Genomic DNA, 27365 nt, shown 5'->3' with positions numbered 1-27365 from the left:
TATTAGTTTCATATTAGGACACCGTGGTTCATCACTCACACATAACACCCAGTGCTCATCCCAACAAGTGTTCTCCTTAATGCCCATCACCCATTTAGCCCATCCCCCTCATTCACCTCACCTTTAGAAACCCTTAGTTTTTTCTCTACATTAAGAGGTTTTTTTTTTCACAGTTTGCTTCTCTTTCTTTTCTTCCCTCTATGTTTTTGTTTCTTAGATTCCACATATAAGTGAAATCATATGGTATTTGTCTTTCAATGATTTATTTCACTCAATACACTAGCTCCATCTGCATAGTTGCAATCTGCAAGATTTAAGCTTTTAAATGTTTTCAAATGCTTATTCATTTTTTTTTGAAAGAGAGAGACAGAGTGCAAGTAGGGGTGGGGTAGAGAGAGAGGGGGACAGAGAAACCGAAGCAGGCTCCAGGCCCTGAGCTTTCAGCACAGAGTCTGATGTGGGGCTCAAACACACAAATGACAAGATCATGACCTGAGCCAAAGTTGGATGGCTAAACTACTGAGCTACCCCGGCACCCCTCAAGATTTCATTTTTGATGGCCGAGTAATATCCCATTATGTACATTATAATCTATTCTATAGTATCGTATCATATTTATTTTGTATTACATTACATTATGCATCTTCTTTACCCATTCATCAGTCAATGGACATTTGTGCTCTCTCCATCATTATTTAGCTATTGTTGATAATGTTGCTGTAAACATCAGGGTGCAAGTGTCTCTTCAGATCAGTATTTTTCTATCCTTTGAATAAATGCCTAGTAGTCCGATTGCTGGGTCCTAAGGTATGCCTATTGTTTTTTTTTAAATATTTTTATTTATTTCTAGGAGAGAGAGAGAGAGAGAGAGAGCACGAGCAGGGGAGGGTCAGAGAGAGAGTGAGACACAGACTCCGAAACAGGCTCCAGGCTCTGAGCTGGCAGTCAGCACAGAACCCAACGCGGGGCTCGAACCCACGAACCGCAAGATCATGACCTAAGCAAAAGTCGGACGCTCAACCTACTAAGCCACCCAGGCGCCCCAAGGTATGCCTATCTTTAACTTTTTGAGGAAACTCCATGCTGTTTTCCAGAGTGGCTGTACCTGTTTGCATTCTCACCAACAGTATTAGAGGGTTCCCTTTTTTCTGCATCCCCAGCAACACGTTATTTTTTATGTTGTTAATTTTAGCCATTTGGACAGGTGTGAGGTGATATCTCATTGTAGTTTTGATTTGTATTTATTTGATGCTGAGTGTTGTTGACCATTTTTTCATGGGTCTGTTAGCCACCTGGCTGTTTTTAGAGTAAGATTTATTCATGACTTCTGCCTATTTTAAATTGGATCACTGTGTTTTTTGGGGGATGTTGAGTTTGATAAATTCTTTATACATTTTGGATACTAACCCTTTATCAGATTTTTGAAAATATCTTCTCACATTCTTTTTTTTTTTTTTACAAATAGTTTATTGTCAAATTAGTTTCCACATAACACCCAGTGCTCATCCCCACAAGTGCCCTCCTCCATGCCCCTCCCCCCCTCCCCCCCACATCCATCAGTCCTCAGTTTTTGTCAGCATTCAAGAGTCTCTCATGGTTTGCCTCTCTCCCTTTCCCCCACCATTTCCCCACTTCTTCTCCCGATTGGTCCTCTGTTAAGTTCCTCCTAGTCCTCCTATACGTGCACACATATGATATTTGTCCTTCTCTGCCTGACTTATTTCGCTCAGCATAACACCCTCAAGGTCCATCCATGTTGCTACACATGGCCAGATTTCATTGTTTCTCAGTGCCATGTAGTATTCCATGGTATAGATAAACCACATCTTCTTGATCCATTCATCTGTTGATGGACACTTAGGCTCTTTCCATGTTTTAGCTATTGTGGAGAGTGCTGCTATGAACATTGGGGTACATGTGCTCCAATGCCTCAGCATTTCTGTATCCCTTGGGTAAATTCCTAGCAGTGCTATTGCTGGGTCATAGGGGAGTTCTATTGTTAGTTTCCTGAGGAACCTCCACACTGTTTTCCAGAGGGGCTGTACCAGTTTACATTCCCACCAACAGTGTAGGAGGGTGCCCGTTTCTCCACATCCTCGCCAGCATCTAGAGTTCTCTGATTTGCTCATTTTAGCCACTCTGACTGGCGTGAGGTGGTATCTCAGTGTGGTTTTGATTTGTATTTCCCTGATGAGGAGGGATGCTGAGCATCGTTTCATGTGTCTGTTGGCCATCTGGATGTCCTCTTTGGAGAAGTGTCTGTTCATGTCTTCTGCCCATTTCTTCACTGGGTTGTTTGTTTTTCGGGCGTGTAGTTTGGTGAGTTCCTTATAGATTCTGGATATTAACCCTTTATCTGATATGTCATTTGCAACTATCTTTTCCCATTCCGTTGGTTGCCTATTAATTTTCTGGGTTGTTTCCTTGGCTGTGCAGAAGCTTTTAATCTTGATGAGGTCCCAACAGTTTATTTTTGCTCTTGATTCCCTTGCTTTTGGGGATGTGTCAAGTAAGAAGTTGCTGCGGTGGAGGTCAAGGAGGTTGTTTCCTGCTTTCTCCTCTAGGGTGTTGATAGTTTCCTGTCTCACGTTCAGGTCCTTTATCCATTTTGAGTTGATTTTTGTGCATGGTGTGAGAAAATGATCTAGTTTCATTCTTCTGCATGTTGCTGTCCAGTTCTCCCAACACCATCTGTTAAAAAGGCTGTCTTTTTTCCATTGGATATTCTTTCCTGCTTTGTCAAAGATCAGTTGGCTGTATACTTTTGGGTCCACTTCTGAGTTCTCAATTCTGTTCCATTGGTCTATGTGTCTGTTTTTGTGCCAATACCATACTGTCTTGATGATGACAGCTTTGTAGTAGAGGCTAAAGTCTGGGATGGTGATCCCTCCCGTTTTGGTTTTATTTTTCAGGATTACTTTGGCTATTCGAGGTCTTTTGTGGTTCCATACAAATTTTTGGATAGTTTGTTCTGAAAATATCTTCTCACATTCTGAAGTTTATCTTTTAGTTTTGCTGATTGTTTTCTTTACTGTGAAGAAGCTTTTTGTCTTGATGATGTCCCAATAGTTCATGTTTGCCTTTGTTTTCTTACCTCTGGGGACATATCTAGTAAGAAGTTGCTGTGGCCAAGGTCAAAGAGGTTGCTGCCAGTATTCTGTAGGATTTTGATGGTTTCCTGTCTTACATTTAGGTACTTAACCTATTTATGATGTATGGTGTAAGAAAGTGGTCCAGCTTCATTCCTTTGCATATTGTTGTCCAGTATTCCCAAGACCATTTGTTGAAGAGACTGTCTTTTTCCTACTGGATATTCTCTCCTGCTTTCTCAAAGATTAGTTGACCGTATAGTTGTGGGTCCATTACTGGATTACCTATTCTGTTTCATTGATCTAAGTGTCATTTTTATGCTGATACCATACTGTCTTGATAATTACAGTTTTGTAAAATTGCTTGGAGTCCAGATTTGGGATGTTTCCAGATATGAGTCTCTGTTTCAAGATTGATTTGGCTATTTGGGTTCTTTTGTGTCTATACAAATTTTAGGATTGTTTGTTCTAGCTCTGAAAAATGCTGGAGGTATTTTGATAAGGATAGCATTAAATGTGTAGATTCCTTTGGGTATCATATACAGTTTAACAATATCTTTTCTTACAATCCATTGAAGATGACATAAAGAAATGGGAAAGCATTCTATGCTCTGACTCTTAACTATAGAGAACAATCTGATGATTACAGGAGGGGCGGTGGGTGGGGGGATGGTTTAAACAGGTTATGGGGATTGGGAGAGCATTTCTTGTGATGAGCACTGGCTGTTGTGTGTAAGTGTTGAATCACTAAATTCTATACCTGAAACTAATATTGCACTGTATATAAACTAACTGGAATTTAAATAAAAACTTGAAAAAATAAATCTAAACCAAAGTGGGGCTTATTTACTTATTTAACTGATACATTAATAGAAGGGGAAATGCAAGTCTCTAATTATAAAAAATACATAATTTTATATAATAATGTAATTATATATTTATATATATATTTCCAAGTATCCATATTATTTATCTACTTCTCAAACTAATAAAATACTTGGATTCTCAAATTTCCCAATATTTTATTCACCTCGGTTCTAGGGTGAAAAAATAGGCCTTCAATATTGAAGGAATGTATGGAAACTAACTTGACAATAAACTATTTGTAAAAAAAAAAAATAAAAAAAATAAAAAAAATTTAAAAAAAGGATAAACAGAAAATTAAAGTTTTCTTGTGACTTTTAAAGGAAAATGTAATAATACATAATCCATAATAAAGCAAATTTTATTAAAAACTATTTAATCTTCAAAAAAAAAAAAAGATATTCATTCCCTAATTCCAAAACTGAATGTTACCTACTATAGAAAATAAGTGACTTTGCAAATATGATTAAGTTCATATCCTCAGATGAGATCATCTCGGATTTAGAATAGTTCCTCAACCTAACGAATCATATATTTAGAGTAGAAAGAAGAAAGAGTGCAGAGATACAGAGACACATTGGGGAGACGGCTATGTGAATATCTGTGTGAAGATGGAAGTAAAGATTGGAGTTATTCTGACACAAGCCAAAATATTCCAGCAGCCACCAAAATATGGGAGAGACAAGGAAATTACCTTTTCTTCTTCTTCTTCTTCTTCTTCTTCTTCTTCTTCTTCTTCTTCTTCTTCTTCTTCTTCCTCTTCTTTTTTTTTACAAATAGTTTATTGTCAAGTTAGTTTCCATACAACACCCAGAGCTCATCCCCACAAGTGCCTTCCTCCATACCCATCACCCCTCCAACCCCCCACATCCATCAGTCCTCAGTTGGTTCTCAGCATTCAAGAGTCTCTCATGGTTTGCCTCTCTCCCTTTCCCCCCCATTTCCCCCCTTTTTCTCCCCCATGGTCCCCCTCCATTAAGTTCCTCCTAATCTTCCCATACGTGCAAACATATGGTATGTGTCCTTCTCTGCCTGACTTATTTCGCTCAGCATAACACCCTCAAGGTCCATCCATGTTGCTACACATGGCCAGATTTCATTCTTTCTCATTGCCATGTAGTATTCCATCATATAGATAAACCACATCTTCTAGGTCCATTCGACAGTTGATGGACAGTTAGGCTCTTTCCATGTTTTGGCTATTGTTGAGAGTGTTGCTATGAACATTGGGGTACATGTGCTCCTATGCATCAGCACGCCTATATCCCTTGGGAAAATTCCTAGCAGTGCTATTGCTGGGTCATAGGGGAGTTCTATTATTAATTTTTTGAGGAACCTCCACACTGTTTTCCAGAGGGGAGGCACCAGTTTACATTCCCCCCAACAGTGTAGGAGGGTGCCCGTTTCTCCATATCCTCGCCAGCATCTAGAGTCCTCTTATTTGCTCATTTTAGCCACTCTGACTGGCGTGAGGGGGTATCTCAGTATGGTTTTGATATGTATTTCCCTGATGAGGAGGGATGCTGAGCATCGCTTCATGTGTCTGTTGGCCATCTGGATGTCCTCTTTGGAGAAGTGTCTGTTCATATCTTCTGTCCATTTATTCACTGGGTTGTTTGTTTCTCAAGTGTGGGGTTTGATGAGTTCCTTATAGTTTTTGGATATTAACTCTTTGTCTGATATGTCATTTGCAACTATCTTTTCCCATTCAGTCAGTTGCCTATTAGTTTTATGAATTGTTTCCTTTGCCGTGCAGACGCTTTTAATCTTGATGAGGTCCCAATAGTTCAGTTTTGCTCTTGATTCCCTTCCCTTTGGGGATGTGTCAAGTAAGAAGTTGCTTCGGTGGAGGTCAAAGAGGTTGTTTCCTGCCTTCTCCTCTAGGGTTTTGATGGTTTCTTGTCTCACGTTCAGGTCCTTTATCCATTTTGAGTTTATTTTTGTGTATGGTGTGAGAAAATGATCTAGTTTCTTTATTATGCTTGTTGCTGTCCAGTTCTCCCAGCACCATCTGTTATGAGGCTGTCTTTTTTCCATTAGATACTCTTTCCTGCTTTGTCAAAGATTAGTTGGCTATTCACTTTTGGGTCTAATTCTGAGTTCTCTATTCTATTCCATTGATCTATGTGTCTGTTTTTGAGCCAATACCATACTGTCTTGATGATGAAAGCTTTGTAGTAGAGGCTAAATTCTAGGATGGTGATACCTCCCGTTTTGGTTTTCTTTCTCAATATTTCTTTGGCTATTCGGGGTCTTTTGTGGTTCCATGCAAATTTTAGGATAGTTTGTTCTCGTTTTGAGGAGAATGCTCGTGCAATTTTGATTGGGATTGCATTGAATGTGTCGATTGCTTTTGGTAGTAATGACATTTTAACTATATTTATTCTTCCGATCCATGAGCATGGAATGCTTTTCCATTTCTTTGTGTCTTCTTCAATTTCCTTCATAAATTTTCTATAGTTTTCAATACACTGATTTCCTATATCTTTGGTTAGGTTTATTCCTAGGTATTTTATGATTTTTTGTGCAATTGTGAATGGGATTAGTTTCTTGATTTCTCTTTCTGTTGCTTCATTATTGGTGTGTAAAAATGCAACCGATTTCTGTACGTTGATTTTGTACCTTATACTTTGCTGAATTTTTGGATCAGTCCTAGTAGGCTTCTGGTGGAGTCTGCCTGGTTTCCTATGTAGAGTAATATGTCGTCAGCAAAAAAATGAAAGTTTGACTTCTTTTTTTTTTTTTTTTTTTTTTTTGCCAATTCTGATGCCTTTTATTTCCCTTTGTTGTCTGATTGCTGTTGTTAGGACTTCCAGCACTATGTTAAACAACAGTAATGAGAATGGACATCCCTGTCGTGTTCCTGATCTCAGGGGGAAAGGTCTCAGTTTTTCCCCGTTGAGGATGATGTTAGCTGAGGGCTTCTCATAGATGGCTTTTATGATGTTTAAGTAAGTTCCTTCTATCCCGACTTTCTCAAGGCTCTTTATTAAAAGGGATGTTGTATCTAGTCAAATGCTTTTTCTGCGTCTATCGACAGGGTCATAGGGTTTTTCTCTTTTCTTTTGTTAATATGATGTATCACATCAATTAATTTGCGAATATTGAACCAGCCCTGTAACCCAGGAATGAATCACCCTTGATCATGGTGGATAATTCTTTTAATGTACTGTTAAATTAGATTTGCAAGTATCTTGTTGAGGATTTTTGCATCTATATTCATCGGGGATTTTGACCTTTAGTTCTCCTTTTTTGCTGGGTGTTTGTCTGGCTTGGGAATCAAAGTGATGGTGGCTTCATAAAATGAGTCCAAAATGTTTTCATACAATTTCTATTTTTTGGAGTAGTTTGAGAAGAATGGGTATTATTTCTGTTTTAAATATCTGGTAGAATTCCCCAGGGAAGCTATCTGGCCCCGGGCTCTTATTTGTTGGGAGACTTTTGATAACTGATTCGATTTCCTCACTTGTTATGGGTCTGTTCAGGTTTTCTATCTCTTCTGGTGTTAATTTTGGTAGCGAGTGTGTGTTTAGAAATTTGTCCATTTCTTCTATGTTGTCCATTTTGTTGTCATACGGTTTTTCATAGGATTCCCTGATAATTGCTCGTCTTTCTGAGGGATTGGTTGTGATAAGTCCGTTTTCATTCATGATTTTGTCTGTGTGCTCTCTCTTTTCGTTTTGAGAAACCTGGCTAGAGGTTTGTCAATTTTGTTTATTTTTATAAAGAACCAACTCTCGGTTTCATTGATCTGTTCAACTGTTACTTTGGTTTCTATATTGTTTATTTCTGCCCTGATTTTTATTATTTCTCTTCTTCTACTGGATTTTGGGCGCTCTCGTTGCTCTCCCTCTAGTTGCTTTAGGTGCGCTGTTAGATTTTGCACTTGCACTTTTCTAATTTCTTGAAATATGCCTGGAGTGCAGTGTACTTTCCTCTTAGGACTGCTTTCGCCGCATCCCATAGTGTTTGTATTGTTGTATTCTCATTTTCATTTGTTTCCATATATTTTTAAATTTCTTCTCTAATTGCCTGATTGGCCCATTCATTCTTTAGTAGGGTGTTCTTTTTTAAAAAATATATTTTTTATTTATTTCTAGGAGAGAGAGAGAGCCAGCGTGAGTAGGAGAGGGTCAGAGAGAAAGGGAGATACAGACTCTGAAATTGGCTCCAGGCTCTGAGCTGGCAGTCAGCACAGAGCCCAACGTGGGGCTCAAACCCAGGAACTGCGAGATCACCACCTAAGCGAAAGTCGGACGCTTAACCGACTAAGCCACCCAGGCGCCCCTTTAGTAGTGTGTTCTTTAGCCTCTCTGTTTTTGGGCGTCTTCCAGACTTCTTCCTGTGATTGATTACAAGTTTCAAAGCATTGTGATCTGAAAGTGTGCATGGTATGATCTCAATTCTTTTATATTTATTGAGGGCTGCTTTATGTCCCAGTATGTGATCTATCTTGGAGAATGTGCCATGAGCACTTGAGAAGAATGAGAATTCCAAAGCTTCAGGATGTAGAGTTTTAAATATATCTGTCAAATCCATCTGGTACTATGTGTCATTTAAGTCCATTGTGTCTTTATTGATTTTCTGTCTAGTTGATCTGTCCTTTGCTGTAAGTGGAATATTAAAGTCCCCTGCTATTAGCATGTTCTTATCTGTTTCTGTTTGCGACTAATTGTTTTATGTATTTAGGTGCTCCCATTTTTGGTGCATAGACACCTATAATTGTTAGCTCTTCCTGATTGATAGACCCTGTAATTATTATATAATGCCCTTCTTCATCCCTTGTTACTCTCTTTACTTTAAAGTCCAGTTTTTCAGTCTGTGACTCCCTCTCTCTCTGACCCTCCCTTGCTCACGCTGTCTCTCTCTCTCTCTCGCTCTCTCTTAGAAATAAATAAAACATTAAAAAAAAAAAGTCCAGTTTGTCTGATATAAGTATAGCTACTCCAGGTATTTTTGACTTCCTATAGCATGATAGATATTTCTCCATCCCCTTATTTTCAATCCGAGGGTGTCCTCCTGTCTAAAATGAGTTTCTTGTAGACAGCAAATAGATGGATTTTGTTTTTTTTACCCATTCTGCTTCCCTATGTCTTTTGATTGGGGCCTTTAGTCCATTTACATTCAGTGTTATTATTGAAATATATGGGTTTAGAGTCATTGTGTCATTTGTGGGATTCATGCTTGTTTTGTGTCTCTAGCATCTTGCGTTCCTTGCAACATTTCCCTCAGAGAGTCCCCCTCAGGATTTCTTGTACAGCTAGTTTAGTGATGACGAATTCTTTCAATTTTTATTTATTTGGAAAGACTTTTATCTCTCCTTCTATTCCGAATGACAGGCTTTCTGGATACAGGATTCTTGACTACATATTTTTTTCTGTTCATCACATTGAGTATCTCCTGCCATTCCTTTCTGGTCTGCCAAGTTTCAGTAGATAGGTCTGTCACCACTTTGATAGGTTTCCCTTTGTATGTTAAGGTCCCTTTATCTCTAGCTGCTTTCAAAATTCTCTCTTGTCCTTATATTTTGCCAGTTTCACTATGATATGCCATGCAGAATATAGATTCAAATTATTTCTGAGGGGAGTTCTCTTTGCCCCTTGAATTTCAATGTCTACTTCCCTCCCCAGGTTGGGGAAGTTCTCTGCTGTAGTTTGTTCCAGGACTCCTTCAGCACCTTTCCCTCTGTCTTCCTCTTCTTGGATTCTTATGATACGGATATTGTTCTGTTTGATTGTATTGTTGAGCTCTTGAACTCTTCTTTCATGTTCCTGGATCAGTTTACCTCTTTTTTCTGTTTCTCCCTTTTCTATAATGGTGTCCTCTAAGTCACTTATTCTCCTTTCTACCTCTTCAATGCATCCACTCGATGCCTCGAGTTTATTATGTATCTCATTTATCGCATTTTAAATTAATCATAACTATTTTTAAGATCCATGGTGTTTGTAGCCATAGGCTTTTTGATGTCCTCCATGCTTTTTTTTCAAGCCCAGCGATTAAGCTTATGATTATTGTTCTAAATTCTTGTTCAGTTATGTTGCTTATATCTGTTTTGAGCAGTTATTTAGCTCTCAATTTTTCCTGGAATTTCTTTGGAGGAGAGCTCTTTCATTTCATTATTTTGGTTAGCTTTCTATCTCTCGTTAGTTTTAAAAGCTTGTTATGCTCTCTGCACCTGTGAGTGCTGATGCACCAAAGAAGGCTCTTTGACTGTCCAGGGCCTATCCGTTCAGAAGGCGTTCTTTGAATGGTATCTCTTGATCTCTTTTGTTGAGACTTTGGTTATTTTATTTTCATAATCATTGTGGTATTTGGGACTCTCCACCATGTGTACTTTGGCTTGTTTCTTGAGGTAGCCCTGGAGAAGAAAATAGACAGACAAACACACAGAGAACAAGGCACACAAAAGCCCAGAGAAATCCAACAAACACACAAACCGAAAGGGAAAACAAAAAAGAAAAGAGAAAAGAGGGAGGAGGGAGGCGAATAATAAAAAATAAAAATACAAAAAAAAAGAAAAAAAAAGAAGAAAATAAAAACAAGAAAGAAGAAACCCAATAGACAAAGAACAGTCTAAAGCATATAACCAGATTTTCCAGCTACAAATAAATAGCTGGGTGCATGCATTGCTGGTTGAAGAGCATAAAAAGAGAAATGACAGGGCGGTGATGAGGTGAAATTGGAAATTAGATGAGGAGGCAGAAGGAATAAGATGCTTTTTTCAAAGAGTGAAAGAGTGGAATATGGTTGAAGAGGCAAAAGAAATGACTAATGTGTTATCCAGAGAAACGATATAGTCTGATTACTCCAAAGAGAATGAGTTGAAATGGTCGGTAGGTGTAGAATTTACATCTAGAAAATGGATTAAACGTGACTGTTTAAGCAAGCCAGTGAGCAGAATTGGTCTTGCCCCAGCTCCAGTAAAAAACAAAAACAAAAACAAAAAGAAAAACAAAAACAAAAAAGGGAGGAGGGCAGCTCCCTAGCAGTGATGAGAGTGGTTTGATCCAATGTGTCCTGTGGGAGTCCTGCCTTGGCAGTTGTGGGGATAAGAGTGGCGGTGCTCCAGTCCCTTCTTGAACCAAGAGCTGCAACTCACTTTTTTGGGTGTGTAAACTCCCTGTGCCGGGGATGCAGCCAAGGACCGTACTCTATATCCCAGGCCAGGCCTTGTTTCCAGATCTCAGTCCGTGTGCCACACTGAAATTGCCAGAAACACAAATTGGCAGGTGATCCCCTCAGGGCAGTCCCAAGCCTCTTGCCTTACCCCTGGGGATTGAGCTAGAAGCCGCTGCTCCCTTCTCCTCCAGGTCGGGTTCACGAGCGGAGAGCAGTTTCATCCGGGGGTCGTTTGGGACAAGTGCGTCCCGCCTAGGGTCAGCTGGAGAGCAGGAAACTGGGTCCCTCTGTGTCCTGATGCACAAAACATGAACTCGCAGGCAAATCTCTCAATTTTAAGCCCTTCGCCTCCCCTGTAGGGATCCAGCTGAGCCAGAAGCACAAAGGCGAAGCCGCTGGGCATCCCCTCCACGTCGAGCTGGCATGCAGGGAGCAATATCCCCAGGAGTCGCCTGGGATGAGTGTGTCCCGCCTAGGGTCAATTGGAGAGGAAGAAACCAGTTCCCTCTGTGTCCTGAGCAGAGGTTTTTTCTGTTTCCCAGCGACAGGGACAGTGTCTTGAGCAGTTTTGGCTACTCTCTTTCCCATCTAAACTCCCTGCAGAGGGCAATCACCCCCGTCCCTCTGTGTCTCTGGTCCTGGCCCGATTTTATCTTCTCCAGTTCACACTCATGCTAGGTTTTCTCAGTGGACTCTGTCTCCTTTTCCCCCCAAACTCTTGGATTCTGTAAGGATTCCAATGGTTTCAGGCCTTCTCTGTGCGAGATATGGGGTGAGTGCAATGTACGGAGTTCCCTACTTCTCTGCCATCTTGCCCCCGAGTCGAAAACTTTCTCTTCTAAAGCTATAACTAGGAATATGGCCATGTTTTGGTTTCAGTTTTCAGCTGCCACAGAAGAATAAACTTCTATTGTTTAAAGGCACCAAGTTTGTAGTAATCTGTTTCAGTGGCCCTAAGAAACTGGAATGGGGGAATATTTATTTTCAGAAAGTGTACTGGTTTCAGTTTGGAGAATAAACTGTAGTGAATAAATACGCAAGTGAGAAGATGCACTAGGAGTCCACTGCAGGAATCGGGTGAGAAAGAACAGTGGAAAAGTAGAGTGTCAAGTTGAGAGATGTATAGTAGTGGCATTTAAGAGGTGAGAACTGTGTAACTAATTGAATACAAGAGATAAAGGAGAACTAAACAATGGTATTTTCCCCTGAATATGCTAAGTAGACAGTTATTTTACATACTGTGAGATTAAGAACATACAAACAACTGAACAAGCAGAACACTGGATTTAAAGTTCAAAGTAATAATGTTAAAATGTACTTTAAGCAGTTGGATATCCAGTTCTAAACCATAGCAGAGACGTATTAGGTTAAAGGAATAAATTTGGGACTCATCAGTCCATAGAAGTCAGCTTCAAACTCTGGTAAATGATGTTTTCCAGGGAGGACATAGGGTGAGAAAAGAAAGGGACATAAAACAGGACTAGCAGGACCATAGGAAACCTTAGCTATTAGGCAACATTTGGTGAAAGAGACATTTTCAAAATATTTGACAAGATGCTGACAGAGAGTTATTGGCTTTCCCCAGAATCCCTTGTGTACATAGAAGACCAAGGGGTCTCTGGAAGAATAGCTGTGGCCTCGGTGTGTGTGTGTGTGTGTTGCCAATATAGGTGCCAATAACAATAAAGAAGCCAATAGTAGTCTTAGTAGATAAATTGATCATTAAAAGGATAATAGGAGGGGGCACCTGGGTGGCTCAGTCGGTTAAGCGTCTGACTTCAGCTCAGGTCATGATCTCATGGTTTGTGGAACTGAGCCCTACATCAGGCTCTCTGCTGTTAGTGTGGAGCCTGTTCCAGACTCTTCCCTCCTCTCTCTCTGTCCCTCCCCTCCTCCCTCTCTCTCTCTTTCTCAAAAAGAAATAAACATGTAAAAGATAACAGGGAATACTACAAACACCACTATATACATAAAATTGACAACTTTGATGAAATGAATTAACTTTTTCAAAACTACAAAGTACCACATTTTTCCAATGGGAAAAAATCTGGTAGACATACAACAAATTAAAGAAATCAAATTTGTAGTTACAGACCATCTGAAAAAGAAATTTCTAGGTACTGATGGTTTCACCAAAAAAAAAAAAATTCTACCAAACATTTAAAAAAGAAATAAAACCAATTCTACACATGTTTTTTTCATAAAATAGATGAAGAAAGATGTCTCCAAATAATTTTATAAACCTCTAATGTCTTAATATCAAAACCAGATAAAGATAGTAGAAAAAAGAAAACTACAAACCAATATCCCTGATGAACACATACATAAAAATCCTCAACAAAATATCAGCAGACTAAATTCAGCAACATGTAAAAAGAATTATACACCACAAACTTGAGCCCAGGGTATGCTTGAATAGGATTTATCTTCAAGATGATTGTTGAAGATGAAGCAATCTATTTTAATATGTCCCAGAAATAGATCCAGTGAGGAAAGTCATATGATAGTTTGGAATGAGGCTTAAATGACCTGGAACTGTTGGTTTGCTCTGTCTTTCTTCATTCCTCCCTGCTTGTCATTTTCAGTGGTTCTCAACTAGAAAATTTTACTTCTCATAAAAGAGCATTTGGCAGTATACAGGGAAGGTGTGTATTTTTTTCTTTTTTTAAAAAAAATTAAAAATGTTTTATTTATTTCTGAAAGAGAGAGAGAAGAGAGAGCGAGCAGGGTAGGGTCAGAGAGACAGGGAGATACAGAATCTGAAGCAGGCTCTATGTTCTGAGCTAGCTGTCAGTACAGAGCCCAATGTGGGGTTCGAGCCCACAAACCATGAGATCATGACCTGAGCCAAAGTCGGACTCTTAACCGACTGAGCCATCCAGGTGCCCCCCCCCCCTTTTTTTCTTTTCTTACACTTTGTTTTTGTTTCTCCTATGTGGGGATGGCATTTACACATGTTTGAAGGAAACAGAGGTATGAACCTTTGTGGTATGCATTATTATGTCCACATAATGAAAAATTATCCTATCCTTATGATGGATGGTTCTCTTTGAAGAGCCTTGCTGTAGACACTCTCTCAGGATGATGTTATTACCATCTTTATCTTCCAAAATTCTCTTTTTAGCACAGGTCTCTTTTATGAGAACATAAATATACAAATATCAGCTGGTCATCTCTACTCTCTTTCCTCAGGTAGTTGTCTACAGATAGTTTCAGGAAGTGGTGCCCTCATATCTAGCCACAAGGCATTGCTCCATCCTAGACAACCCCCAAGACAGAATCTTGACCATACATGATATTCACAGTCTCTCTTACATTTTCTTATTATTTATGTCTTCCCTGGCATCCTGTTCTATCCTCTGTAACAACATTGTGGCTCCTTGGCAATATGTTATGACATATATTTATGCATAATAATCATTTATTTATCAATTTTTATTTGTTTATGATACTTTTTCTTCACCATTTCCCCTCAGTACAGATTGTAGAAGACACATCTCTCTTTCTCATTATCTTCCCAGGCACAATGCCTGAAATGTAGCATTTAATAAGTAGTTGCCGAATGAAGATGAAGTGCAAGCCTTCATCCTTTTTCAACAGGAATCCCCCAAAAGGCCCCGAATTGGTTTGTCTGTCTCTCCTTGTCCACCTGCCCCCAACTCCAGTCTTAATTCTGATTCCAGTTGACTCTCCTAAAATATACTCCTAACCTTGTTAGTCCCTGAGAGTTGGCAGGCTGTATTATGGGTCTGGGCAGGACTAGAAGGTTTCTCATTCAGTGAGTGTTCTTGGGCTTCAGTTGGACAGGCATGTGCAGTGTCACGCTTGGGAGATTAAAGAAGGTGAGGGGCCAAGGTTGTGTTCCCTTCCTCCCTCTCCCAAATGTGGAAAGCAGCACTGCCTGTCCTCGCTTATTATTTTCTAACACAAAGGGGCCAGCCTGCCAAATAGTCCAACTGGTTTCCCCCTCAGACTGAGCTACTTTTCTAAAATGCAAATCTTTCAGGCACATGATAGTCATTGCTCAATATTTGCTGAACACATTAATGTAAGTTCTCTGTTTCAACTCCTTGGCCTGCAAAGGCATTTGGGGCCCATATGGGGGCTCCAAGGTGGAGGTTGTGGCCTATGTTGACAGGAAAGAGCCAGAAGGATTCACATTACATTTGGGGCCTCTGGGCCTCTGCACTGTGAGCATGCGTGCTGTCCACTGGAAGCTCTGGAATGACCCCCCTTCCCCTGTTCACTATGGAAACCAGTGCCAGGACAGGCTTCTCCTCCTATTCCGGAGTCTGCCAAGAACAGCCTATTCCACAGCTGTGTAATGTGTTCCACATTACAGAGTCTGAAGTATCCCACCAGCAAAAGTATCTGTACCAGAATATGTTGTTATAATTTTCTCCATATACATCATACGTCCATGGAACTTCTACTTACAGAATCTTGATTTAAAGAGTAGCCATTCATTGGTTTATTTCAGTAGATATTTTGTAAAGGTCAGGCTTTTGCTTCTGAGCTGTTGGCTTAAAAAGACTCATTGCCCAAATCAAATAGGTCTGACCCTGGAGAAACCCGGCAAGCCTAATTTATCGTCAACATTCTCAGAGCACCACTGGAGCTACAGCTCCAAATCATGACCATTAAATTGAGGAAATTGTGGCTGTCCCATATATATATTCACTTCCTCTTCTTTCCCATTGTGTCATCTTTCCTTTTTCTAATTATTCTGAAGGTCTATATGCCTTATTTACGGGTAGGCACCTTATTAGGTACCTATCAAGCTACTGACTCCTTCCATGACAGATGTGCATGTATACTTTTCCTACTTAATGGCTACCCCAAGCTTTACTTTTTTCTTACCCTCCCCCACTGAATTTTCTTTTTGGTAGGAAATTGAGCCTCTTCAGAAGACCTTTATCTGGGAGGACAATGTTATCATTTGGGCTTTAAGAGTGAGCAGTAATAGGAGTCTATCCTGTTTCAAACTGGGGCATCAGTTCTGGTGCCTTAAACCCTCTGAGCATACTCTTTCATAGAGGTCATAATACACAGGCACTGGTACAGTATTAAACAACCCTCCTGTCAGAAGTAAGGTGTGAAGTGAGCTGTGGTAGAGGTGGTTGACCACTGTTGTCCATGGGAAACTTCACCAGAATGAGATCCATTCCAGTTCAGGCAGCAACTTAAACCCAAACAACCTCTTTGGGCAGAACCCTGAGATCTCACTGCAGCAGGATATACTGCAGGAGCTTGTATATTTTTATAATTGTTTTTAAAATTGCTTTCATACTTTTATATATAAGTGCTTTTATATATTTATAATCTTTGTGCCCAAGCTTGCAATTTAACTTCATGAATCTATTAAATTTAGGAAGACGAAATATGAGGATGTAATTTTCATAACCTCACAATGGCAAAAATTATGGCTTATATACAAAGCTGAGCTGAGATTTAAATAATAGACTCCAACATTGTCATTATTAAAAATACATTAGGTGTACCTGGGTGGCTCAGTCAGTTAAGTGTCCAACTCTTGATTTTGGCTTAGGTCATGATCACATGGTTTGTGAGTTGGAGCCCCAGTCAGGCTTTGCACTGAGAGCAAGAAGCCTGCTTGGGATACTCTCTCTGCCTCTCTCTCTCTGCCCCTCCCTTGTTCATGCTCTCTTTCCCTCCCTCAATAGTAGATAAACTTAAAAAAAAATTAAAATACCTTAAATGAACTATTTAGGTAACCCAAATAGTTAATCCACCAAAATATTCATATTTAAGGGGGAAAAAAGAAGAAAACTAATGGAGATAAAATGCAAGAAATGAGGATTATTTTAAGATGAATAAGGGCAGTACATTGATTCAACAGCCATTTTTAAATGATACAACAACAAATATAACTGAAACAACTCTGTGAAATGTATTAAAAATAAATCCATAAATTAAAGAAAAAGAAGAAAATGATTAATAGTAAAAATTCCAACTAAGTCATATCTGTGTAGTCCAACGAAGGCATACCCTTATGAAGTGAAAGTTTAAGAAGTCCTACTGGAGGCATTGTCCTACCAAAGGTGATGCAAGCATGAAAATCCAAAGACAGAGAAATGACATGAAAACACTTCCAAGTCAACTTTCTTGGGAAAAAAATAAAACGAGAAATGAGACGGTGGTAAAAGCAAATAGAAAGAGGACTCTGGAAATGCCAAGACACTACTTTAAATATGCTTTGGGTTTCAAGTGACAATAACAGACTCAAGACAGAACATACCTGTTCCCTTGAGGAAACCCAGGAAGAGCTGAAGGAACACATTGGCTCAGACCAGGGATCCTTATCAGCCTCAGGAACTCTGGATTCAGAGGCTTTTACACCCACGTCTTTCTTCACATATGCTTCTCTGGGAGAGTTAACTTTGTTTTTGCCCAACGTGGATCTGTTTTCTGAAATTAAACACACACACACACACACACACACAAAACAGACACACAAACACACAAGACCACAAATATGTTGCATCTCATTGTTGGCCATGAGAGAGATTGCCAGTTATGATTTATTGGACCCATGTTAAAAAATAAGTGTTAGAAGGGATTTGGGTGTGACTGCCAAATAGCACCAGCCAGTTGCTGAGAGAGGGTAGGGGTGGAATCCTGTGAGAAGATGAAGTTTTCTTAAGAACACAGAGTGGAGGTCACAACAGTCATTAGGGAAGGGAGGGTGCCGGGCAAATAGGGAAAAAGTTTGTTCTAATAAATATAACAATCTTTGTATGAAGGATTCTTAATGGAAAAATTAAAAGAATATCAAAATGAACCAAGGGAAGTAAAAGAAAACCAAAATCCATGACCATGAAAACACTAGCAAAATCATTTGTATGTTATATCCAAGAAAGTTCCGTTTCCACATGGATTGACTAAATTCTGCATTTCTCATTTCATAAACTCTCAGATGTAGCAGAGACTCCACCAATTTTTATTGGTATTTCCCAGGATTAGAATCTGAGCCAACTTGTTCTCAGTTTACATTTTTTTTGTTGGGCAATCTCAATTGTTCTCTTGGTTTAAAGTCTCACACTCATTGTCACGAAATTCAAGTTTACACACCAGCCTAGACCCTTCTCTGGGACTTATATATACCTTGGTTCTGGATACACCCAATTAAACATTTCTCAAGAAATTGAAGAAACTTATCTTAGAAACTTAAATTACCAACTATCCTCTTAAACTTCTCCAATGCTCCTTCTCCAGTGCTCATCCATCTCTCTCCCCTCCTTCCCACCACCTCCTCAGGCCAAAAAGGACACCTGCGCTTCACGGCTGCTCTATTTCAGGGTTCTCCCCACTACCACCGTGGGGTCTCAAGTCACACCCGCCCCGACAGGCTCCCCGCCCTGCCCCACCCCACTGCTGCGGTCAGGCCTCCAGCCGGCGGACGCGCAAGCGCAGTGGCCGGTCCCACTGCCGCCCCGCCCCGCCTGGCTGCTGCGGAAGGCGCCGCGCGCAGCAAAGCGCACTTCCTCTCCAGGAGTCCGCGGAGGGAGCGCAGGCTCGAAGAGCTCCTGGACGCAGAGGCCCTGCCCTTGTCAGACGGAGCAGATATGTCCGAACAAAGTAAGGATGTGTGCAACCCCAACTCTGCAGCCGAAGCCTCCAACTCCGAGGTGCATAGCAGTCCTGGGATTCCTGGGGGGCCCACCCAGCCCGAGTCTCAGGCCGCGACCCTCTCAGCGCCAGAGAGCCCTCCTCTAGGCCCGACCGACGCCCCGCTGGCTTCGCCTCCGCCCCAGGCCCCTTTCGAGGAGGGAGACCCGAAGGCCCTGCAGCAGGCTGCGGAGGAAGGCCGCGCCCACCAAGCCCCAGTGGCCCAGCCTGGCCCAGCGCCGCCAGCCCCGGCCCAGCTGGTGCAGAAGGCGCACGAGCTCATGTGGTACGTGTTGGTCAAGGATCAGAAGAGAATGATCATCTGGTTCCCAGACATGGTGAAGGATGTCATCGGCAGTTACAAGAAATGGTGTAGAAGCATTCTCAGGCGCACCAGCCTCATCCTCGCACGAGTGTTTGGGCTACACCTGAGGCTGACTAGCCTGCACACGATGGAGTTTTCGCTTGTCAAAGCGCTTGAGCCAGAGGAGCTGGACAGGGTGGCGCTGAGCAACCGTATGCCCATGACAGGCCTCCTGCTGATGATCCTGAGCCTCATCTATGTGAAAGGTCGCGGTGCCAGAGAGAGTGCCGTCTGGAACGTGCTGCGCATCCTGGGGCTGAGGCCCTGGAAGAAGCATTCCACCTTTGGAGATGTGAGAAAGCTCATCACCGAGGAGTTCGTCCAACAGAATTACCTGAAGTACCAGCGCGTACCCCACGTTGAGCCACCCGAGTACGAGTTCTTCTGGGGTTCCCGTGCCAGCCGTGAAATCACCAAGATGCAAATCATGGAGTTCCTGGCCAGGGTCTTTAAGAAAGACCCCCAGGCCTGGCCTTCCAGATACAGAGAGGCTCTGGAGGAGGCCAGAGCTCTGCGGGAGGCTGATCCCACTGCCCACTGCCCCCGCAGCAGTGTCTCCGAGGACTAGCAAGGTCTGGAGGCAGATTAATGGTTTCTGACCCTCACCAGGGAGGTGGAGGGGTGGGGGTGGGACATTAGAGTATTCAGGATTTACAGTGCAGTATTTCACGTGTAACTTTAAGTTTTCAGTACAGTGCTTTTATACTTTTTAATGCAATGTTGTATTCATTTCAGTACTATTAGATAGTGTGTAGAATTTATGCATGTTTGTTTATAAGTAAGCTCGGTTGGTGCTTTCGCTTTTGTGCTACTTTTCTTGAATTTTTGTACCAGAGACGTGCTAAACTTATGAAATACATTGAGAAATTTTCCATCTTATTCTTTTATATGGAACGAATGATGTGTATTAGGGTAGACTACTTCTGGTGAGTTTGGAAGAACTCACCAGGAAAGCTGGTCTAACCAAGAGAAAAGTCAATGCCCCTCTCTTTATGACCTCGCTGGGCACAGTAAACATCCGTGTGGAGTGCAGTGATGTGAACTGAAACGGCCTCATTGTGGGCACTTGGCACACTTTAAACACAAATACAATCCCACCATGAGTAAACTTTAAAGTAAACATTAAAGATTCTTGTGATACAATCATTTTTGGAAAAGTGTACTCTTATCTTTTTAACACAACAGTATGGATTGGAAATGAGATATTCTACCAAATGTATAAATATGATACTTTCATCTAATAGGGTGGGAAAATCACTGTTCTATCACTCCTCATAAATGTGTGAAGTTTTTAAAATGTAACTTACATGTTCATCTCAAACCTGACAAATACAGAAAAGTATAAAACAACAGCAAAAATATTCATAATCTCATCACTTAGAAACAAGGGTTAATATTTAAAGTTCCTTTCTTACATTTTCTACAGTTTATTAACATTAGCTGTCTTTTAGGGCACTTAAAAATGGGGCATTGTGGTAAAGCCCTTTACTTGTATTTTCTCTTTGCCTTTAATACTTAAAACAGCCTTTGAAACAGGCACTTATCATATCTGCACCATGGACAAAGTACAGGAACAAAGTATGTAACTAACTTTCTCCAGATTATAAAGCTTAGTGAGAGGAGGGGCTAGGATTTGAACCCAGACAGAATAAGTACAGGGCCTATACCTTTCTCCTTCTGCTTACAACTGCCCCACACTTGCTGCTTTTTAATTTCATTCTTAATGTTCCATGTTAGAGAATGTAATCTTAGCTCCCTACCCCCAAAACATAAAGTCACACGCATGAGGCTAGGGATTTTACTTTTTTAATGAATCCTCACATTAATACTTTAGAGAAAGCAATCTTACTCTGATTGTATAAATCAAGAAACTTTGTTTCAGAGAGATTAATGGATTTAACCAGATCATATTACTGCTTAGCAGTGAAGCCAAGAATTGAAACATGGTCTTCCCTGAAGGACTGAGGTGAAGGTGCTTTCTCTTGAACAGTGATGTCAGAGGAACATAAATGGGAGTACCTAGGAGAGGGAGGTGGAGATGGGGTGGGAAGGTTGCCTATTGGGGCATCTGTGATCCAGCATTTCTTGAATTGCAATGGGCCACTAGGCAATCCCTATGAGGGTGGAATGAGGTGAGGGTGGGGGTAAGGGGCAATGATGAGATAAATCTCATTATGAAGTTTTCAGTCCTGCAAGGGTGTGAGGCAAGAAATGGGCCTTTAAAATGACCAGAAATCCCTTCAACCTCAGAAGATTGGAAAAGATCATTTTGTCAAATCCAGAATCTTTTCTGGGAAAAGACATAAAAAAGGGAACACATGTGTGACATCACCCCCTAAAGAAGTAAATGAAATTATATTTGGGTGAAGGAACTATAGTCTGGATTGAAAACTAGGATTCTTAACACTTAATGGCATAACTTAATAGGTAGATGCAAGTGCTAAAAATGCTCAAGAAGTCTCATGTGCTCAGATGGAGTCCGTCCCCAGTTTAGTAGACTTACTGTAGTAGTGTGAAGTCTCTCATGGCAGAGGCATTTCTGCAGTAACTCAGGCAGGGGTGACCTGGCTTTGATGCCACCACTTACCCAGAGCCAAGGTATCTGTTTAGAAATTTTAGAAACATTTAAAAAAAACTACTTGTCACCCAAAAATTCTCTACAAAATCAAAACAAATCTGCCCCATTTTAATTTAACATAATGGGGATATCCAGGATGTTCCATTTCTGGAGCAGGGCCACAGCTGTCCTTCGTGCCATGCCAGGGTGCTGGTCATTTTCTCTAATGTCCTATTGCTTTTCTCACTGCTGGGTTGACTCCTTGCATAAATGTAACTTCTGTACACTTCTTTCAGTCAAACCCAGAGGTCACTGGGCAGTCAGTCCTGCACCACCCACTTAAATTCCTGGATTTGTATTCATCTTCCTCACTGATATGAGAGACAGGGAGAATCACTCCAAAGCTGCCCAAACTCACTGATACAGACACTCATCCATTCCCTAGAGAACTGAACCTCTGCAGAAGGAGAAAAACCTTATCCTGAGAAATGAGGAGCTGAACCCAGCAAGTCATATGGGTAGGGCTACTCAGCTCCTAAACTATCTCAGAGGCAGCCAGACCTAAAGGAAGAGGCTTCCCAGCATGCAACGGTGTTAATTCATGACATTTCATCCAGCAGATATCTGCCCCAGCATGGGGCGCTGGGAGGAAGCATTCAATACCTTTCTTAGATTTTCATACTGGGCATAAATAAAATGTTGGAGGGCTTGTCAAATATTTTCCAAAAGATTCACCTACAAGGTGCTGGGAGAGGTCATTCAGAAAGTATTGCAAACCCTTGTTATTCATCTTGGATGACAGTGTGATGAAGCTCAGACTGCTATGGCTGGCAAAGAGTTCCTAATTTCTCATAATTTGAGACATTTTATCTATTCTTCCAACTGGAATGTCACTTTTTTTTTTTTACAAACATCACACACATATTTCACTGTAATTAACTTCATTTTATTAAATTCATGGGGGGGAAGGGCCTTTGTAAACTTAATATAAAATATAATGCCACTTGCTCTAAGCTATTCTGAAAGAGAAAAATGACTTTTATATTATCATTATTAAATTGGGGGGGTGATGGCATGGGGGAGGGCACTTGGTGGAATGAGCACTGGGTGTTATATGGTAACCAACTTGACAATAAACTATTTAAGAAAAAAGAAAACAAAAAGAAAGAAAAAAAGGAAGAAAGAAAGAAAAGAAACATAAAAAAATTAAAAACTAAATAAAAGGCAAAAAAATAAATTGGTCAGATGTGTTTCAAATAAACTTGATATACAGTTTAGTACTTCCTCTGCTTGAAAAGCCTTTTATGGCCCCCTCCACCTTGAGCCTTCACCTGTACAGCCCGTGAACACCACTTCTGGTAGGAATGCTTTCTTAGCCTTCAAAGCACAACCATGTTCTCCTAGTATTATAGCAGCATCCTAAACTGTTCACATAATGTACACATACTGTTTATAAATATGTTTAGTTTGTCTCTCTCTTTCTTGAATTTTACATACTTAAAGATAAAACTGTATCTGTCATTTTTATCAATTTTTTGATACTTAATGTAGGGACTAGCATGGCAGATGTATGTGCTAATAAAGATTTGATTTATAACTTCAGAAACTGAAAAAAATTATAAAAGACCTACTCCATCACACAGCAAAAACAAAACCAAACACAGATAATAATGATACACTACTCTAAAGTGGATGAAATATGAAAAGTTGAAATTAGAGATTTCTTCAGAAAAATATAGTGTAAACAAGAATTTTTTAAAGAGTCAGTTCTTAAACTTTTTAAGTTTATTTAGTTTTGAGAGAGAAAGAGGGAGAAAGAGAGAGTGAGGGACTGGCAGAGAGAGAGAAACACAGAATCTGAAGCAAGCTCTAGGCTCTAAGCTGTTAACACAGAGCCCGACACAGGGCTCAAGTTCACAGACCACAAGATCATGACCTGAGGTGAAGTCAGATGCTTACCCAACTGAACCACCCAGGCGCCCCTAAAGAGCCAGTTCTTTAAATACACTAAGAAATTGGGCCAATATCTAGCAGGATTTTATTTACTAATTTTATTTTTTGTTGATACACAATTGGCATATACTATTCTATTAGTTTTAGGTGAACAACATAATGATTTGATAGATGTATATATTGTGAAATGATTACAATTAGTTAACATCCATCACCACACATTATTATATTTTTTTCTTGTGATGAAAACTTTTTTGGAGATGTTTTTATTTTGTAATTTTTTATTATTGAATTATAGTCAACATATAATAATATGTTAATTTGAGGTGTGCAAGACAGTGATTCAACAATTCTATACATTACTCAATGTTCACCATGATAAGATGAACAGCATACGGAATATAGTCAATAACATCATGATGACATTGTATGGTGACAGATGGTGACTATGTTTATCATGATGCTGAGGACTTTTAAAATCTGTTCACTTAGCAACTTTTAAATATGCAATACAGTACTGTTAACTATAGTCACCAGGCTGCAAATTACATCCCCAGTTCTCATAACTGGAAGTATGTACCTTTCAACCACCTTTACTCATCTCACCCCACTCCTCAATCACCATCTCCAACAACCATCCATGTATTCTCTGTATCTATGTTTCATTTTATTTTTAAGATTCCATTTATTGGGCGTCTGGCCAGCTGAGTCAGTAGAATATGAGACTCTTCTTTTTAAATGTTTGTTTGTTTTATTTTTATTTTATAGTTTATTGTCAAGTTGGTTTCCATATAACACCCAGTGCTCATCCCAACAAGTGCCCTCCTCCATGCTCATCACCCGCCTTCCCCTCTCCCCCACACCCATCAGCCCACAGATTGTTCTCAGTATTCAAGAATCTCTCATGGTTTGCCTCCCTCCCCCCAACTATTTTTCCCCTTCTCCTCCCCCTTGGTCCTCTGTTAAGTTCCTCCTGTCCACAGATATGGTATCTGCCCTTCTCTGCCTGACGTATTTCACATAGCACAACACCCTCAAATTCCATCCACATTGCTACAAATGGCCAGATTTCATTCTTTCTCATTGCCAGGTAGTATTCCATTGTATATATAAACCACATCTCCTTTTTCAATTTTTTAATGTTTTATTTACTTCTGAGAGAAAGAGAGAGAGAGAGAGAGAGGCAGCATGAGCAGGGGAGGGTCAAAGAGAGAGGGAGACAAAGAATCAGAAGCAGGCTCCAGGCTCTGAGCTAGCTGTCAGCACAGAGCCCAATATGGGGCTTGAACTTACGAACTGTGAGATCACGACCTGAGCTGAAGTCGGACGCTTAACCAACTGAGCCACCCAGGCACCCCATATAAACCACATCTTCTTGATCTTTTCACCAGTTGATGGACACTTAGGCTGTTTCCATGATTTGGCTATTGTTGAAAGTGCTGCTATGAACATTGGGGTACATGTGCCTCTATGCATCAGCACTCTTGTATCTCTTGGGTAAATTCCTAGCAGTGCTATTGCTGGGTCATAGGGGAGTTCTATTGTTAAATTTTTGAGGAACCTCCACACTGTTTTCAAGAGAAGCTGCACCAATTTACATTCCCACCAACAGTGTAGGAGGGTGCCCATTTCTCCACATCCTCACCAGCACCTATAGTCTCCTGATTTGCTCATTTTAGCCACTCTGACTGACATGAGATGATATCTCAGTGTGATTTTGATTTGTATTTCCCTGATGAGGAGGGATGCTGAGCATCATTTCATGTCTGTTGGCCATCTGGATGTCTTCCTTGGAGAAGTGTCTTAGAACATGAGACTCTTGATCTTGCAGTTCTAAGTTCAAGCCCCATGTTAGGTGTAGAGATTACTTAAAATTTTTTTAAGTGTTAAGAATTATTCAATTTATAGGATACATCATTTGGCATTTGTCTCTGTCAGACTTACTTCACTTAACATAATGCTCTCAAGTTTCGTCCATGTCACAATTGGCAGGATTTCTTTCTTTTATATGGTTGAATAATATTCATATATATTTATATACTACATTTTTATGTATTCTTCCACTTATGGACATTTAAGTTGTTTTCATGTCTTGGCCATTATAAATAATGTTGAAATGAACCTGAGGTTTCAGATATATTTTCAAGGTAATGATTTTGTTTCCTTTGGATAAATGCCCAGAAGGGGAATTTCTGGATCACATGATAGTTCTATTTTTAATTTTTTGAGGAATCTTGATATTACTACATTGATTTATAATCCCCCCAATTGTGCACAAGTGGTCTCTTTTCTCTACTTCCTCATCAATGCCTATTATTTCTTGTCTTTTTGATAATAGCCATTCTAACAGATATGAGGTAGTTTTGTTGTTGCTGTTCATTTGTTTGTTTCTTTTTAGGAGAAATAGAGAAATATCTTCTTACTAGGAAGATGAACCAAGAACACAAACAAGTTAGTGTTCCAAAGGTAGCAGATAGTAAATGTAAAAATGAAAAGAAAAAAAAGAAAACTCCACTCACACTTCTTTTTTTTTTTTTCACCCACACTTCTTAAATCAAGATACTGTTTGAGTTGGAGGAAGGTACTCGCTGAGGCAGAAGGATGGTTCTGGGCCAGGGGCCTGACAGGGACTTAACATTCAGAGATTTCCCAGGCCCCAGCCCATGCAACTCTACACCCACTCTCTCATCCACCTACTCACTCTCTGAAGCTGCCTACTCCCACCCTGAGCAGAGCCACCGAGGATGATAAACATCCAGGACAGTAGTATTTTGCCTTTGAGTATCTGTCCCCAGCTCCAGTGCTGCAGGCACATTATTCTGGGTCCTCTGAGGTACTCTTGGTGACCCTAAACTACTGTTGAAGATCCTCAGTTGGTGAGGGGGAGGCAGGAATCTTTCTCTTTGAGCTATAATGTATAAAGAAGAGAAACTTCCTATGACCCATGGAAAACCTCACATTGTCCACTTCCTGTATGAGGTACCAAAGTGAAGGTCTTTTCCTGAGATGCAGTCTTGTCCAGTCAGAGCCTGTTTGTAGAAATCCCAAATAGATTATTAGCTGATGGGAGCAAAGAAGGATTGTTAGTACTGTTAGAGTTTGCTGAAGAGAAGGTGAAAATGAACTATGATTTCATGGGCTTCAGGAAGGGTCAGGAAGACAGAGCTCCATTCCTGAAGACCTTCATGGCTTTGAGATTGTGCATCCAAACCAGCCCTGTGTTCCCTCTGGGCCATATGTGATGTTCATGATTTACCCCTGGACCAGAACTTGTCTGATGAGGACTAATGGTCATAAAGGATGTTTTGCCCAAGAGCCACAGCTGGGGGAGAGAAGTTAGGCAGCCCTGGGACAAAGGAGGAGACTCCCTGCTGTCTAGAGAAGGACACTGAGGGACACAGAGTGAAGGTTGCTCATTGTGTTCTCTGAGTTGACTCGTTGAAATTGTTTTCCCATAAAGAACAGTATAAACATATTCTTTGTATGTACTCACCAATAGTAAATGAAGATATTTATGAGCTGGCATTAGAACTTTTTAAAACTGCACTGTGTGATGTACTCTAAATAGCCCAGGGAAGGACATTGCCAGGGGGAGGAGGACTGTCTGGATCCAGGGGCAAGGGCTGGAGGGGTTATGGGTAGCACTGTCAGGCTCAGGTTTCCCTGCTGTTGGGCTTTCTTTTTTGGTTTTTAAGACTTGCATATTTTCTTTCCTTGCTTCCTGTCAATCCAGGGACTCTTGAATATAGGCTTTTCAGGCCCTGGGCTATGTCCTTGAGTTTTTCTACAC

At 40.5% G+C, this 27365-nt stretch overlaps 1 protein-coding gene and 1 pseudogene across 1 annotated transcript; both read left to right on the top strand.

The window, feature by feature from the left end:
• The first annotated feature begins 18564 nt into the window (after positions 1-18564).
• On the top strand, positions 18565-20211 carry NDN (necdin, MAGE family member). The gene has a single exon (XM_039224710.1). The coding sequence runs from the start codon at positions 18659-18661 to the stop codon at positions 19631-19633; it is 975 nt and encodes a 324-aa protein (XP_039080641.1). The 5' UTR covers positions 18565-18658; the 3' UTR covers positions 19634-20211.
• A 6098-nt stretch (positions 20212-26309) lies between these two features.
• LOC120226524 lies at positions 26310-26863 on the top strand (annotated as a pseudogene).
• The last annotated feature ends 502 nt before the right edge of the window (positions 26864-27365 follow it).

The sequence above is a fragment of the Hyaena hyaena genome, unplaced genomic scaffold (genome assembly GCF_003009895.1).
Source record: "Hyaena hyaena isolate Hyena2069 unplaced genomic scaffold, ASM300989v1 scaffold_1739, whole genome shotgun sequence".
Taxonomy (NCBI): Eukaryota; Metazoa; Chordata; class Mammalia; order Carnivora; family Hyaenidae; genus Hyaena; species Hyaena hyaena.
The sequence above is the reverse complement of the archived record's forward strand: the minus strand, read 5'-3'. Positions and strand labels throughout refer to the sequence as shown.

What these genes read in the sequence shown, in the direction of transcription:
- NDN (XM_039224710.1), top strand. Translation starts at nt 18,659, where the DNA reads ATGTCCGAACAAAGTAAGGATGTGTGCAACCCCAACTCTGCAGCCGAA.